The following is a 14,450-nucleotide window of genomic DNA, read 5'->3' as shown; positions in this document are numbered from 1 at the left end:
ATCAGTGACCTCCAATAGCATCTGTTATAAACCACCCTGTTCAGATCTGAAGTTCAGGTCTGTGGCTTTCTTTATGGAATCAATCCATCTCTTGTTTGGCCTTCCTCTTTTTCTACTCCCTTCTGTTTTTCCCAGCATTATTCTCTTTTCTAGTGAATCAGGTCTTCTCATTATGTGTCCAAAGTATGATAATCTCAGTTTCATCATTTTAGCTTCTAATGATAGTTCTGGTTTAATTTGTCCTAACATCCAATTATTTGTCTTTTTCATAGTCCACGGTATCTACAAAGTTCTCCTCCAACATCACATTTCAAATGAGTTTATTTCTTTTATCCGCTTTTTTCACTGTCCAACTTTCATATCCATACATAGAGATCCGGAATACCATGGTCTGAATGATCCTGACTTTAGTGTTCAGTGATTCATCTTTGCATTTGAGGACCTTTTCTAGTTTTCTCATAGCTGCCCTCCCCAGTCCTAGCCTTCTTCTAATTTTTTGACTATTGTCTCCATTTTGGTTAATGACTGTGCCAAGGTATTGATAATCCTTGACAAGTTCAATGTCCTCATTGTCAACTTTAAAGTCACATAAATCTTCTGTTGTCATTACTTTAGTCTTCGACATTCACCTGTGTCCTGCTTTTGTGCTCTTTAACTTTCAACAACACTCATTTCAAATCATTACTGTTCTCTGCTAGTAGTATAGTATTGTCTGCATATCTTAAATTATTGATATGTCTCCCTCCAATTTTCACACCTCCTTCAAGTGGGTCCAATCCCACTTTCCGTATGATATGTTCTGCATATAGATTAAACAAATAGGGTGATAAAATACAACCCTGTCTCACACCCTTTCCGATGGGGAAACAATCGGTTTCTCCATATTCTGTCCTTACAGTAGCCTCTTGTCCAGAGTATAGGTTGCACATCAGGACAATCAGATTTATAGGCCAACTTATACCTGAAGTCCTCGCTTACAATATATATATATATCCAATATATAAATATCCACTCTATTTCAGCTGGTGGGGGCGCTCCAAGGCGGCCCTCAGCTGGTGATAGCAGGGTTCCGGTCTATTACACGGTAGTAATATACTATGAGATGGGCTGAAGTGTACCTTGAGAATGCATCCACCTTGAGGCAGACCTATGCAACACTGACCCAGCTCCTACCAAGAGATAAGCAGTGATGTCATCCCATAAGACAGAATATTAATGCCCAAGGATTCCTTGACTCTAGCTGACAGATGATGAAAGTAGATGGGAGTCCCAGAAGCATCACCCCAAGAGAATGATCTCATCCCCTGATCCCAATTGACCGGGCAACAGGGAGGGTGGGCTAGGATATTTTAAACATAGACAAATTGAAGTGTGCCTCCAATTTTAATTCACAAGTGTGCCCCAGTATCAATACAGTGGTCCAATGAATTGGAAACTGCACCCAGTGCTACACCCTGAGATCATTCTACCCGCTTACCCCATGTCTCCTCTTCACAATGAAAACAAAGGCAAAGCAAGGGCTTCTGATTAAATAGAGGATTCAGTTTATGCAGAAACTTGAGGCAAATTCAGACATTTCCTCCTGCCAGACACATCAATACATATTTTATCATCCGTGCCTTTGTGCAGTTTGAGGATCTGCTCCGGTGTATGCTGCAGGGATGGGGACTTTGTGGCCCTCCAGATTTTGCCAGGCTCAAGCTCCCATGAATCCCAGCCAGCACGGCTAACGGGCAAGGACTCTGGGAGGGCCACAGGTTCCCCATCCCAGTTATATTGCAGAGGACAGACAGGGCACAAATGAAGAAGGGGGGGATGGGGAGTAAACAGCATACCCAGCTTTGCCAAACCAATTTCCCATGACGGCGACAACACAGGGCCAGCCGGTCGATTGCAGCAAGCCATTCACAATCCACAGGCAGCAATAGAACCACTTGTTGTAGAAATGTAGCCATTCAGTGACAGTGCCAAAGACAAACACCTGGAAGGAAAGAAAGGGACATTGTTTTGAGGTGAAGGCAACCTTGCAGATAAGCGTACAAAAGTTACTCCCCCCCTCCCCCGGTAATCACTTGTGACTGATAAGAAAAGTAGTAGTAATTCTTTTGTAAAAAGAAATTCCCTGATTTAGTCACCTGGAAGTGATTCTTGCTTGCTACAGGACAGCGAGCAAAGTGGTCATTTATTTACAAACCTGTGGTTAAAGAACAAATGTTTTGGAGCTACTAATTGAAAACAGAAAGGGGGATGAGAAATTTTAAATGGACGAAGCCTAAAAGTAAGGAGGAATGTCCAAGACAAAGAGTGCCAGACAGGCGATTATATTCCTTTATCAATCTAGGCTGTGTTCAGAGGGAATTTATTTATTTATTTATTTATTTTATTTTTTAAAACTTATATACCACCCGACTAGCAATAGCTGTCTGGGCGGTGAACATAAATACAATAAAATACAATAGAATACAAAAACATCACAATCTAAAATCAAATTTCATAATCTAAAAAACTGGATAAGCTAAGATCAAATTACAAACATTACAATCATTAACAAAGAATTAAAATGCCCCAGAGAAAGGTTTTAACTTGGCGCCGAAAGGATGATAGTGTCGGCGCCAAGTGCACCTCCTTACCATTACCTAATTACTAGGGCTGGAAAAAATGCCATTACCTAATTACTAGGGCTGGAAAAAATAATTCCAGCCATTTATTTCTAGGTGCCATGGTAACTCAGTGCCTGGATTTTCCCAGTCCCCTGAATGAATTACCAACTAACTCATGAAGTATACAAAAGAGTGCAAACAGTGGAATTAAGGTCCCAATCGAACCAACTTAATTTAGAAGGGCCAAAAAATATCTCACTGCAAAAGAGCCACAGTAGGTTTGCAAAGCCTGTTTGAACAAGTGTTGAAGTCAATTTCATATTTCATCTTTACTAACTTGGTCACTTTTAACCAGCTAGTCTTACACAGTATCCAAATACATGCAGTACTGAGAATGTTTCGTGAAGCTAATTACTCCCCTTGGCTATAGGATACAAATTTGCGACTTCCGGGAAGGGTTGCTTTGCCTGTGCTGCCTCTGAGACGAGCTCTTGTCTCAGAAGAAGCTTTTTCAGCTTTAAAATCAGTCACAACGCTCTTTTTGACTGGTAAAGATTTTCTCCCGGTCAGGGAGAAATGTAGAGATTAACCATAAAGCCTGTTTTTGTGGGGAGGACTGGATTTCATTTATTTATGAGAGAAGGTTCAAACTGCAATGCCGGACGGACTTTCATCAAGCTCTTGCTGATTACAGCGACACGTTTATCTTTTCTTTAAAGAAAAACGGACTCCAACAGGCAGATAAGCATCCTTCTTTCTATTTTCTTTTTTAACTTGGTTTAAATTGGTGTAGCAAAAAAGAGATTTGTCAATGAATCAGCTGTGAAGAACTTCTAGGTGAGATTATGGCTTTTCTCTTTCACTAACGAAATTAAGGAGGAAAGAAATCGAAAAAGCTTATCTTTGTTTTTATCGCAAAAAGCTGTCCTGGAGGTGCATTCTAAAGATACCAACAGAAGAGGGATTTCTATTTCGAGGAGGGGGGAACAAAAACTTTTTTTTTGGTCTATTTCATTTTGACAAATCTGCTTGTTCACGCCACTAATTGTTTTGATGTTGGGAACTAAGTTTGTTTTTGTATTCCTGAATACATAGAGATAAGGCAGGCTGTAATGTCTACACTGATATAAGCAAGCCTGGAACATTAACCCAATTGTGGCTGAAATAATTTTTGTTTCTGTGGTTTTAAGAAAGACAACCAGGAAAGTGATTGAGACCATGGAAGAAATTATGTTTCAGAAAATAATGGCTGAGATTGAGATAACGAAACAAACCCTGAGACAGGGTAGACAGGAGATGAAAAATGAATTTAACAAAATGACGCAGGAGCTTAAAGAAACAATGGATTCTGTGAGAGAGGAGTTTGATGGGATAGGGAAGCTACAAGCCCTGGAGATTGGAACAAATGTGAAACTGGAAAAAGATTTGGAGTTTATGGATGTTAGAAATAAAGTTTACTGTTTGGAATTCAACGTTGTCTCTGAAGAAATTAATGAAGATTTTGGTGGTAAAGTTATCAATGTCTTGGATAATTTTCTGGACTGGAATGATATGATGGAGCTTGACATAGAAAAAATCTATGGAGTTGGCTACAGATGTGTGACAGTGGAGAAACTCTTAAGAAATGAGCCAGTGCATTTTGTAAAAAAGAAGAACAGAGATATGACTTTGCAGCAATATTTCAGCAACATACTCAGAATTCTTGACTGGAATGATGTGATGGGGCTTGACATAGAAAAAAGGTATGGAATTAACTACAAATATGTGACAGAGCAGAGATGCACCCAGAGCAGATATGTGACTTTACAACAATATTTCAACAACATATTCAGAATTGATGGCAAGGACATATTTGTGATGGGGGAAATTCCCATCAGACTCTTGTTATATGACTATGGCTATGACAGCAAGATCATCATGGGATACTGATAATGGATGAATGGATACTGAAACCACTGGATTTAACAGGACTATTGAAGATGGAAGATGGAATTAATATTGATAATGGAAGAATGGTTGTGGAAATTATTGGACTTGGCAGATTTGACGAGATGGATTAATTGATATGTTTGCTTGGACTATGGCTATGACAACAAGATTATTATGGGATACTGATAACGGAAGAATGGCTACTGAAATTATTGGACTTAACAGGATTATTGAAGATGGAAGATGGAATTAATATAGATAATGGAAGAATGGCTATTGAAATTATTGGGCCTAACAGATTTGAATTAGATGGATTAAGCGATATGTTTATTTGGAGAAAAATTGAAAGATATATCTCTCAAGGAAATGAAACCTCTCTTGGACTTTTTGTGGAAAGAATAAAATAATGTTTATGAGATTTGATGATTAATTAAGCTAACTACTGGAGGAAAGTGATTTTATAATATAATTTTAGAGATAGGATTGTTATATATTGTAGACCTATAACTGATCTGCGACAAATCGGAAGTCAACATTTTATTTTATTGTTTAATTGTTTTTGTTTTGTTTCTTGTCTTTGAAAATTTGAATAAAAATTAATGATAAAAAAAAAGGATACAAATTTGCAATATGCAAAACTAAAATACTCTTTGGGGTGGTCTGTACATTCTTGTTACACTGCCAAAAATCCTAGATTTTTCTTTTTAGAATATTAATTCCTAGTCATTGTCTCAGAAATAAGTCTGACTACTGTGCTAAGGAAATTCTCCAAATCAAAACCAGGTTTTGGAGGAACTATACATCTTTTCCCAGCTTGGAGAGGATTGCGATTTTCCGGCTTACCACTAGTGCAGAAGAGCACATGCCAAATGACAGGACCCAGCGCATGTTCAGGCGATCCCCAACAATACCGCTGACAAAAAGACCCTAAAATCAGAGGAGAATGTTATTCTTTGAGAATCTGATGAAGCAGCCTTTTGTCCATGAAGGCTTTCAATGCAATAATCTTTAAGGTACCTCAAGACTCTTTGCTGTTTCTATTCAAGAAGGGACATCTAGTGCCAACATGCATTTTTGTATTGCTCAGGGAGAAAAAGAGAAGTTTGATTTCAAAAGCTCCCTTTATTTATCCTGAGTAACTGTTTACTCAGCTATGAATCTCACTGGGCTAGTCCCAAATCTCTCTGCATAACCTCAGCCGTTGTGAGGCTAGAAGAGGGGAGGCGCTATGGGCATCAGACACAGGTCCTTGGAGGAATGGTGGGATAAAAATATACAAAACACAAAGTAAGATCACTTTCCTTTTAAACTTACTATTCTTGCTCTCAAATTGCTTACATTCTCTTGCTCCTCCTCATCCCTGTCACTGTAACCACTCTCTCTCTCTCCTTCCCATTCTGCTGCCCCCTTCTAATGGAGCCTAAGTTTTCTTCTCCCATCCCTGTCTTTTCCCGCTCTTTCCTGCAGAGTACCTGGCCTCCCAAGACAAGAACAGCCTTCCTGGAGCAGACCAAAGGCCTATGTAGTGCAGCATCCTGTTTCCCACAGAGGCCAATGGGAAGCCCACAGCTAGGATCCTAAGGGCAACACCTCTCTCCTGCTGGTGTTCCTTAGCAAGTGATATTCAGAAGTATGCTGTCTCTCTTCCTGGTAGCACCACACAACCAGGAAGACTGGTAGCCGTTGCTATCCCTTTCCTCCATGAATCATCATGTATAGAATAAAGACCTTTCTGTAGGACTTAGGGAAGGAACTCCAGTGCAAGAATCAGAAGTCTTATACTGAGTACTCTGTTTCAAAATGCACTAGAATGCTCAGTACCTTTATATATACACACGTTTCATCCCTGATTATCTCCTCCTCAGCTTCCCTGCCCATGCATGTCACACATACCTTCCCCAGTGTATGTCTCCTTTAAGTTGTGAGCCTTATATGGATTTTTTAAAAAAACAACAACAAAACAATCTATGCCTAGTGCTCAGCTTCCAGTTCTCAAGCACTGCATAATCTATCAGTGTTATGTGCCACTTTCCACACCTAATGATAACATGGGCCAGACCTTCAAACCATTCAGTCACCTGGATGTTGAAAAGACAGTAAACCAGCAAAGTATGTTTCTCCAGTTATTCTTCCACCATCATTGGTGCATTTTTTGGCTTGGTGAGAGAACATACGCTTTGCATGCAAGAAGTCTCAAGTTCAGTTCCTGGCATCTCCAGGGACGGCAGGGAAAGACTCCTGTCTGAAACTCTCAAGAGCTGCTGCCAGTCCATGACCGTGGCCTGACTCTGCATAAGACGGCTTCCTATGTTCCTAAGGTCCTATGAATTTACACACCAAACCAAAGGGGTGTGAACTTCTCTTTTTTTCAGGTTTCTAGAATTTTATGGGAAGAAGGTTTTACTTACCACAGCATAAGAGAACAGGAAGATAGTGTCCAATGTCCCAAGGAAAAGTATGGCATCTTCAGGTTTAGGAAATAAGTGACTACTGTTCCAGAGCTGCAGAGAGAAGCAACATCACCACAAAACTGAAGGAACTCAAATGTGTTGATGAGATAACCTAGCCTCACCAGCTTAAAAATGGACAAGGGGCAACAAACACCACTTTTGTTGTTATATGCCTTCAAGTAGATTATGACTTATGGTGACCCTATGAATCAGGGACCTCCAAGAGCATCTGTTGTAAAACACCCTGTTCAGATCTTGGAAGTTCAGGTCTGTGGCTTCCTTTATGGAATCAATCCTTTTCTGCTCCCTTCTGTTTTCCCCAACATTATTCTCTTTTCTAGTGAATCATGTCTTCGATATTCCAACATTTACCGAGAGCGTAAAGTAATGTCAGCAGTGTAATATCAATTTCTGCCACAGGAGGTCAGCCCATTTACACATCTCTTTTAAAATGTTAATATTTTCATCCCCGAAGGTTAAATTGACGAGACCCTGTTACTTTTCCAAACTACACACATATCACATCAAGAAGTGTTCAGAAAGGGCTGCTTCACAAAGATATATCCACGTAGTACTTATTCCTAAAAATGTGGAGTGGGGCAGGGGGAACCATGAATATGCTGCAGCTCTCTGCTGAGTGCTGACTCAGGTCTGTGCCATTTCATTATGTGAAGCAACCTTCACTTTGGATGCATAAAAATGTCATAATGCTACTTAGAATTCCTATGGGGCTTTAGAGTGGTCTGTGGGCTTCATATACATCCACTGAGCAATTATTATCAGCTGACCAATGTGTAATGGCGGAATACATAATTGGTTCCAAGTGACAACTTGTAAACTGCCGAACTGTTTCCAAAAGCTTGGCTTGTTAAAAATGATGGATTTGTTATCCTTCTGACGCCACCTTAAGGCACAAATTAAGACTGTTGATACGGTGTAATGGTCAGAGTGCTGGGCTATGACCTGGGAGACCAGGCTTTGAATCCCCACTCAGCCATGAAGCTCACGGTGTGATCTAAGGTCAGTCACTGTCTCTTAGCCTAACCTACTTCACAAGGTTGTTGTGAGGATAAAATGGGGAGGGGAGAAGGTGGCATATAACTCTAAGAAAGAAAGATGCAATAAATAAATTGTTCAAACACATGCATACAAGCACAGGAAGCAGCCTTTTCGAGGTAGTAAGAGGCAATGATATGAGTTAAATGTGAATCAATATGTACTTTCCCTTAATCAGACAGGCACACAACTTGAACCTTTGCATGTTTACTCAAGAACTAGTACACTGACTGAAACCGACTTACTCCAGAGTAATAATGCAAAGGATCACAGTCTTAATACAACTTGCTGACAGCCAACTTTAGTTTAATGTAGAGTCAGTATGGCTAACTGGTGGACACCATAAATCAAATCTAGGCACCCAATGCAATTTGATCTGGTCCCTGGCAGCCCAACTCACTTCTATTAAAAGCATGTTTAAAATGTCTCCCCACTATCTAACTCGCACGGATAAGACAAATGCCTCCACCTTGTAAGTAAGGGAGGGATTCTACCATTTCACGTTAATCCTTTTTATGGATTTTGCCTGAGCACATCTGCTCCGTGGTTCTGAAGCTATGATTGCTAGATGGATCCTGGCCACTTCTGAGGCAGATGTTTGTTTGGATGAAAAAATAAGCTTCTGCCACTGACTCACCTGTGGCCTGAGGAAAAGAGTGCCCCCCCCTCCAGAATACAAAAGCAGGAATCCCCTAATTTATCGTGCAATCCTAAACAGGCCTCTTTGGAGGCGAGTCCCACCAATTTCCATGGGACTTGCCTTAGAGTCTTTGCTACTGCAAAAAATCAACAGCCATTTCCCTTCCTAGTTTCTGTGAAAGGAAAACTCCAGGGCTTTCAGAGCTAGCTACAATCCTAGAAAGCACAGAGTGCTGAAAAGGAGAATGTCATGCAATTTCCTTCCCCCTGGCTTTTGGTAGCTTAGGTGTACTAAACACATTCAGCGTCAGCCCGAGTCAATATTTAACTCAGTCAAGGTTACCTCTGTACACCTGCCTATGTCAGAAATATTGTGTTTAACTTGGAGACAAGAGGCAAGACTCATGTGAGCAGGAGAGGGCAAGGTGAGGCCCCTTGAGCTATTTTTTCACATCATTGTTCCTCTACTGATGCCACACAAGCCACAATGCAATGGAATCAGCCATATGGAAGCTTCCACTAATAGATCACACTCCTGGCAAGCATACTAATATTACTTGACACCTGGACAGAGCACTGGATGGCACCCAAAGAAAGCACAGAAGATTTGTTTTGGCTCCCACACTCTTGCAGAATGTGACACACACACACACTGCCTACAGTGTAAATGTGGTACAGTCTAGAACCATGCAATTCTGCAGCATGACAGATCTCCACTGCCTCTAATGCTATGGCTTGTAATATACCATACCAGGATGCTGACTTAAGCAAATATTACATAAATCACACATACATATATTCTTAATTAATTAATAAATAAAATAGACAAAACTGAATACAAACAAACATTTATCCCTGTCCCACTGTGACAGAGGATTTTTACTTATACATTTTTTACCTGTTTGATAACTAGAAAACTGCCACAGGAAGGAATAGCTGCTATTACTGTTCCTACTAATGATAACAGTAATAAAGAAGGGTTGGGGTGGCTCAAGTGCCATTTTGCACAGAGGACTGTATCCTATTCAGTGCAGACTCATTGAAAATAATGGATAATACTAACTTGGGTCCATTAATTTCCATGGGTGTCCTCCAAGTACAATTTTGCTGGCTACAACCCATTGTCTTTGCATACAGTGCTGGCTGGCGCTTTTTGACTTGCTGGAAGAAAAAGGAGGTGTGGCCATCTAATGCCCTTACCTCATAGGGCTGAAGATTGAGGGCGGTGTCATTAGGGCAAAAGGGGGTCCACTGGCTGGAGATGCTGACCTTGACATTGCTAAACGTCTTCCGGGAGGCATGGAGCAGAGAGTAGCTGGGAATTTAAACAGGGAAAGGGGAGAGAAAGAAGGAAGATCACACACAGGTTATTTTCTCAGGTCTACAAATAAAGCCGTCTGATTTACTAAGAGGCACTGACCGTATTATTTTATTTATATTTATTCATTAAATTTGTATCCCACTCTTCCTCCCAAAGGAGGCCAGAGTGGGCAAGCACAATGCTGGTTAAAGTGGTGAAGAGGTTTTTTTTTAATGGTCTCAGGAGGGCCAATTTCTGCAGTATGTAAAAGAATATAAATTCCCAACCAGAAGATGAGTCAGGGTAGGATAGGGAAATCCATGGCCCTCCAGCAGTTGCAGGACTCCAACTCCCATCATATTAGTCACTGGTCAGGGATGATGGGAGGTGGAGTCCAACAACAACTGGAGGGCTACTGGTTTCCCCCATCCCTGGTATAGTCGCCACAGGCGACTTGTAGAGGAACTTGTAGAGGACGCCCGTTCGGGACTCCCAGATCCAACAGAACTAAATGCCAAACGAACATCGCCCTCCAGAAACAGCTTCTTACTGTCTTTCCACCTTTTGCACCCACCTTGTTCAACCACCCAAGCCCCACCAAACGGCTATTCTACACATGCAGTCACAACAACCTACCTGAAGAAAGTGAGCAGGAACACAACGGCATGATGATGAGTGCACTGTGACACAAGGCTCCTGTTTGCAGGCTGCCTCCTCAAAACTCCAGGCATAGCTCTCCTTCTGGCTTCCCCAACTCTCCTCCCTGACCCCCTTTTGCCCTTTAAGGCTGGAGCATAGATTAGGTCATTGCTCTTCTCCCTTTTTTAAAAACAAAAAAATAAAGGGAAACTAAAGTCAAGGCAAACTTGAGCAGAGACAATATCATCAAAGTATTTACGACTGCAACCCTCTGGACAATTAGCAGTGAATAAGTCTCACGGAACACAGTGGGAGTCATTTCTGGGTAAATTATCATCTTCATCATCATCAAAACAATTTGTTAGTTGCTTGCTACACAGGAGCCTCCAAGTGACTTACAAAATTTCAAGAGAATAAAGCATAATGTAAAATCGGGGGGAATGCAGTAAAAGCTATACATAAAACAGATCCAATAAAACAGCAGCAAAAACATACCATAAATAGACAGCAAAATCAACATAATGTGTTTTAGATTGTTTTAAATTGTTTTTAAAATTGTTTTTAAAATATGTGTTTTAAATTGTATATTTATTTTAATGCTTTTGGTTGCTGTAAACCGCCCAGAGAGCTTCGGGTGCAATAAATAAATAAATAATCCATCAGATGCTTGGGAGAAGAAATACACTTTTACCTAGTGCCAAAAAGATGTTAATGATGGCACTATGTGGATCTCACTGGGAAAACATTCCACAAGCGGGGAGCCACAACTGAAAAGGCCCTTTCCCTTGTTGCAACTCTCCAAACTACCCTCAGAGGGAGTAGAGGGCAGCCTCAAATGAAGAATAAAGGGTCTACTAGTTTCCTGTATATACAGAGAGGTGTCCCCCCCCCTGCAAGAATGAAGGATCACATCCCATCACTATAAGAAGTCAAATACATTTATGTAAGTTTCTGTAAGAATAGTTTAACAATCATTTCCAGGGAACTCTGGGAATTCTGGCTCTGCAAGGGGAGTAGGGACCTCCTAACAATTCTCAACATCCTTAAACAACATTTTCCAGGATTCTTGGGGCAGGGGAAGCCACGATTCTTTAAGGTGGTATGATACTGCTCTAAATGTATAGTGCAGATGGGGCCTCAGAGGAAGATTAAGCAGACATTCTCTAGGAACAATCACACGAACAAGGAATTCAGGAACAGAATTCACACCCACTTCACTCCATATTTATCAATCCTCAAACTCATCTAATTGAACCTGCATTCACATAAACAAAGGCACTCATAATTTGGCACCTTTTTAGCGATCATCAGCAGGGCATGTCTTCCTTGTGTACATAGGAAGCTGCCTTAATACCAAGGCAGACCATTGGCTCTTGTACCTAAATATTAGGTATACTGACTAGAAGTAGCTCTCCAGGTTTTCAGACAGGTGAGATTCTCAGCCGCTTATCTGGAGATGCCAGGGATTGAACTTGGGACCTTGTGCATGCAAAGTATGTGCTCTGCCACTGAGCTGCAGCCCTGCCCCAATTTATATCCCTTTTATGAATAGGAGTATGTGCGTCACATTTGTCTCACAAAGCAGAATCACATTCAGTGATGTTAGGAGAGAGCTATTTTCAAGTTCTTCTGCAGTAGGGCTTGAAATCAGCCACTCCTCTGGCGAGGAAAAATTACATGCAAGCTGCCAAATCCAGTCATGCTCCTGAAGCACAGCATGCAGATGCATCAGCCACAGTGCTCTACTGTATTTCCAAAAACCGGTGGGATCCACTAGCCCTGTTCAGGCATTCTGCTCACATGTATAACCCATACAAGGGTAAGAGCACTAAGCTCCACCCTGTTGCCATCCCCCTCACCCTCCACCTTGTAGAGTCAGAATAGCCAACATGGTGCCCTCCAGGTGTTGTTGGACTCCAGCTCCCATCAACCCCAGCCAACTTGGTCAATGGTCAGGGATGATGGGACCTGTAGTCCAACATCACCTGGGGCTACCTGTCATAGAAGGTGAAAGTTTGAAGCAGGATGCTTCCTCAACAACAGAAGCTCCCCATGTGATTTAGAACCCCAATTATGCAGGGAATCACACAGGGAACCACCATGAGCAGGAGAGGCTTCCCCAACCAGATTTTCACCCTCCACAAGTTGGAGGGCAACAGAGGAAGTATAGCTAGTGCACTCATCCCTGCTCTCCCGGTTGACATGCACATTTTACACCCAAACAGAACACCCAAACAGGGCCATGTCTGTCTCTGGCTACAGGTTACATTCACTGCTTGAGACACAGCCCATAAGCTATAACCGTGCCCCCCCCCAACTGATGGAGAACTCTGTCTCTCTAGGAGCCTTCAGAGAAAGCGGAAAATGGCTATAAAGCAAACAACCAGAGAAGCAGGGAGCCAGATGACCATTATTCGACCCATTATTTGTCTAGGTTTAACTTGGCTCTTTTAGCTTTTCCCTAGCAGCTGGGAGGGGGAGAAGCAAGGAAAATTAGAAGAAGAAAGACAAGAGGAGATAAGCCACAGACTGTGAAAGAGTTCCTCTCTCCCTGCCTGTGTCATTTCTGTCTCCTCCAGCTGGCCCTCCGTCGGTGGAAGAGCCTTCAAAATTCTCAACAGATACAGTAAGGTTGCTCACTATGTGGGAGAACATAGGGCTCATGAGACAGTTAGCAAGAACATCCCAACAGTGCCTCCATACCAGAAACAACCACTGCCTCTACACAGGGCCATAGCTAAGAGGCAGAGCATCTGCTTTGCATGCAGAAGGTCCTAGTTCCAATCTCCAGCATCTCCAGGTAGGACTTAGAGAGAACGCTGTTTGAAACCTTAAAGAGCTGCTGACAGTGCAGTCTACTGAGCTAGATGGGCCAAGGGTGCGATTCAGTATAAGGCTGCTTCCCATGTTCCTTAACTCTCTCTGTTAACAAAGCAGGTAATGCAGGGATGCGGAATCTAAGGACCTCCAGATGTTGGACTCCATCAGTCCCAGCCAGCATGGACAACGGTCAGGGATGATAGGAGGTGGGAGTCCAACAATATCCAGAACGCTGTAGTTTCCCCGTAGCTGAGGTGGAGCTTAGTGGGCAAGAGGGTGACCTGTAAGTCATGAAGAACCCAGTTCGCTTCAGCCATCAACTCATGTGATGGCCTTAGGGCAGGGGTTGCTAACCTGTGGCTCCTGAAGATATTACCACTATAACTCCCGTATGCCCCAGCCAGCATGGCCAATAGCCAAGGACAATGGCAGCTGTACTCCAGCAACATCTGGAAGGCCGTAGGCTAGCCACCTCTGCCTTGGGCAAACTACTATTCTCTTTCAACCTCAGTATGCACCCTCCAATCATTAATCAGGGGATAACACCATAATCCTATTTTACAGAGCTCTTGTTAGGGATTACTGAGATAATATATGCAATGTGATATGAGCCGTAATTCATAACTACCACAGGGGAACACAGATAGCACCCAAACAGGAAAGCTCTATCCCATCTTCACTCCCTTCCCTTCTTCTGAGTTGAAGGCCAGAAGGCAGGGAGGAAAGGCCTCAATAATAGCCAGAGACGGGGGGGGGGCAGGAGGAGGGAAGTAAAGAAGGCTAAGCAAGTGGAAGATGGGATAGATAGTCACAGCTGAAGGGCTCCTATTGGGAGAAAGGACAGGATATAAATTAAATAATTAAATATATATATAATGAGAAGGTTGCCTTCAATCAGAGATGAAGCCGTGGTAAACATCTGCCTTGCATGCAGGAGATCCCTGGTTGAATCACTGGCATCTCCAGGTTGGGCTGAGAGAGAAAGAATCTTGTCTGAAACTCTGGCGATCTACTGCC

At 42.1% G+C, this 14,450-nt stretch overlaps 1 protein-coding gene across 3 annotated transcripts in view; it reads right to left on the bottom strand.

Annotated features, from left to right (window-relative positions):
- Positions 1-14,450, bottom strand: part of SLC37A3 (solute carrier family 37 member 3) — a 36,383-nt gene that overhangs the window by 19,922 nt on the left and 2,011 nt on the right. For all 3 annotated transcript variants that reach the window (XM_061638803.1, XM_061638801.1, XM_061638800.1), the window contains exons 2-6: positions 10,611-10,793; positions 9,875-9,989; positions 6,938-7,030; positions 5,373-5,456; positions 1,836-1,981 (exon numbers count right to left, since the gene is read on the bottom strand). In XM_061638803.1, coding sequence (XP_061494787.1) covers positions 1,836-1,981; positions 5,373-5,456; positions 6,938-7,030; positions 9,875-9,989; positions 10,611-10,705 — 533 coding nt within the window. In that variant the 5' untranslated portion in view covers positions 10,706-10,793. The remainder of the gene's footprint in view (positions 1-1,835; positions 1,982-5,372; positions 5,457-6,937; positions 7,031-9,874; positions 9,990-10,610; positions 10,794-14,450) is intronic.

The sequence above is a fragment of the Rhineura floridana genome, chromosome 8, assembly GCF_030035675.1.
Source record: "Rhineura floridana isolate rRhiFlo1 chromosome 8, rRhiFlo1.hap2, whole genome shotgun sequence".
In the NCBI taxonomy this organism is placed as follows: domain Eukaryota; kingdom Metazoa; phylum Chordata; class Lepidosauria; order Squamata; family Rhineuridae; genus Rhineura; species Rhineura floridana.
The sequence above is the reverse complement of the archived record's forward strand: the minus strand, read 5'-3'. Positions and strand labels throughout refer to the sequence as shown.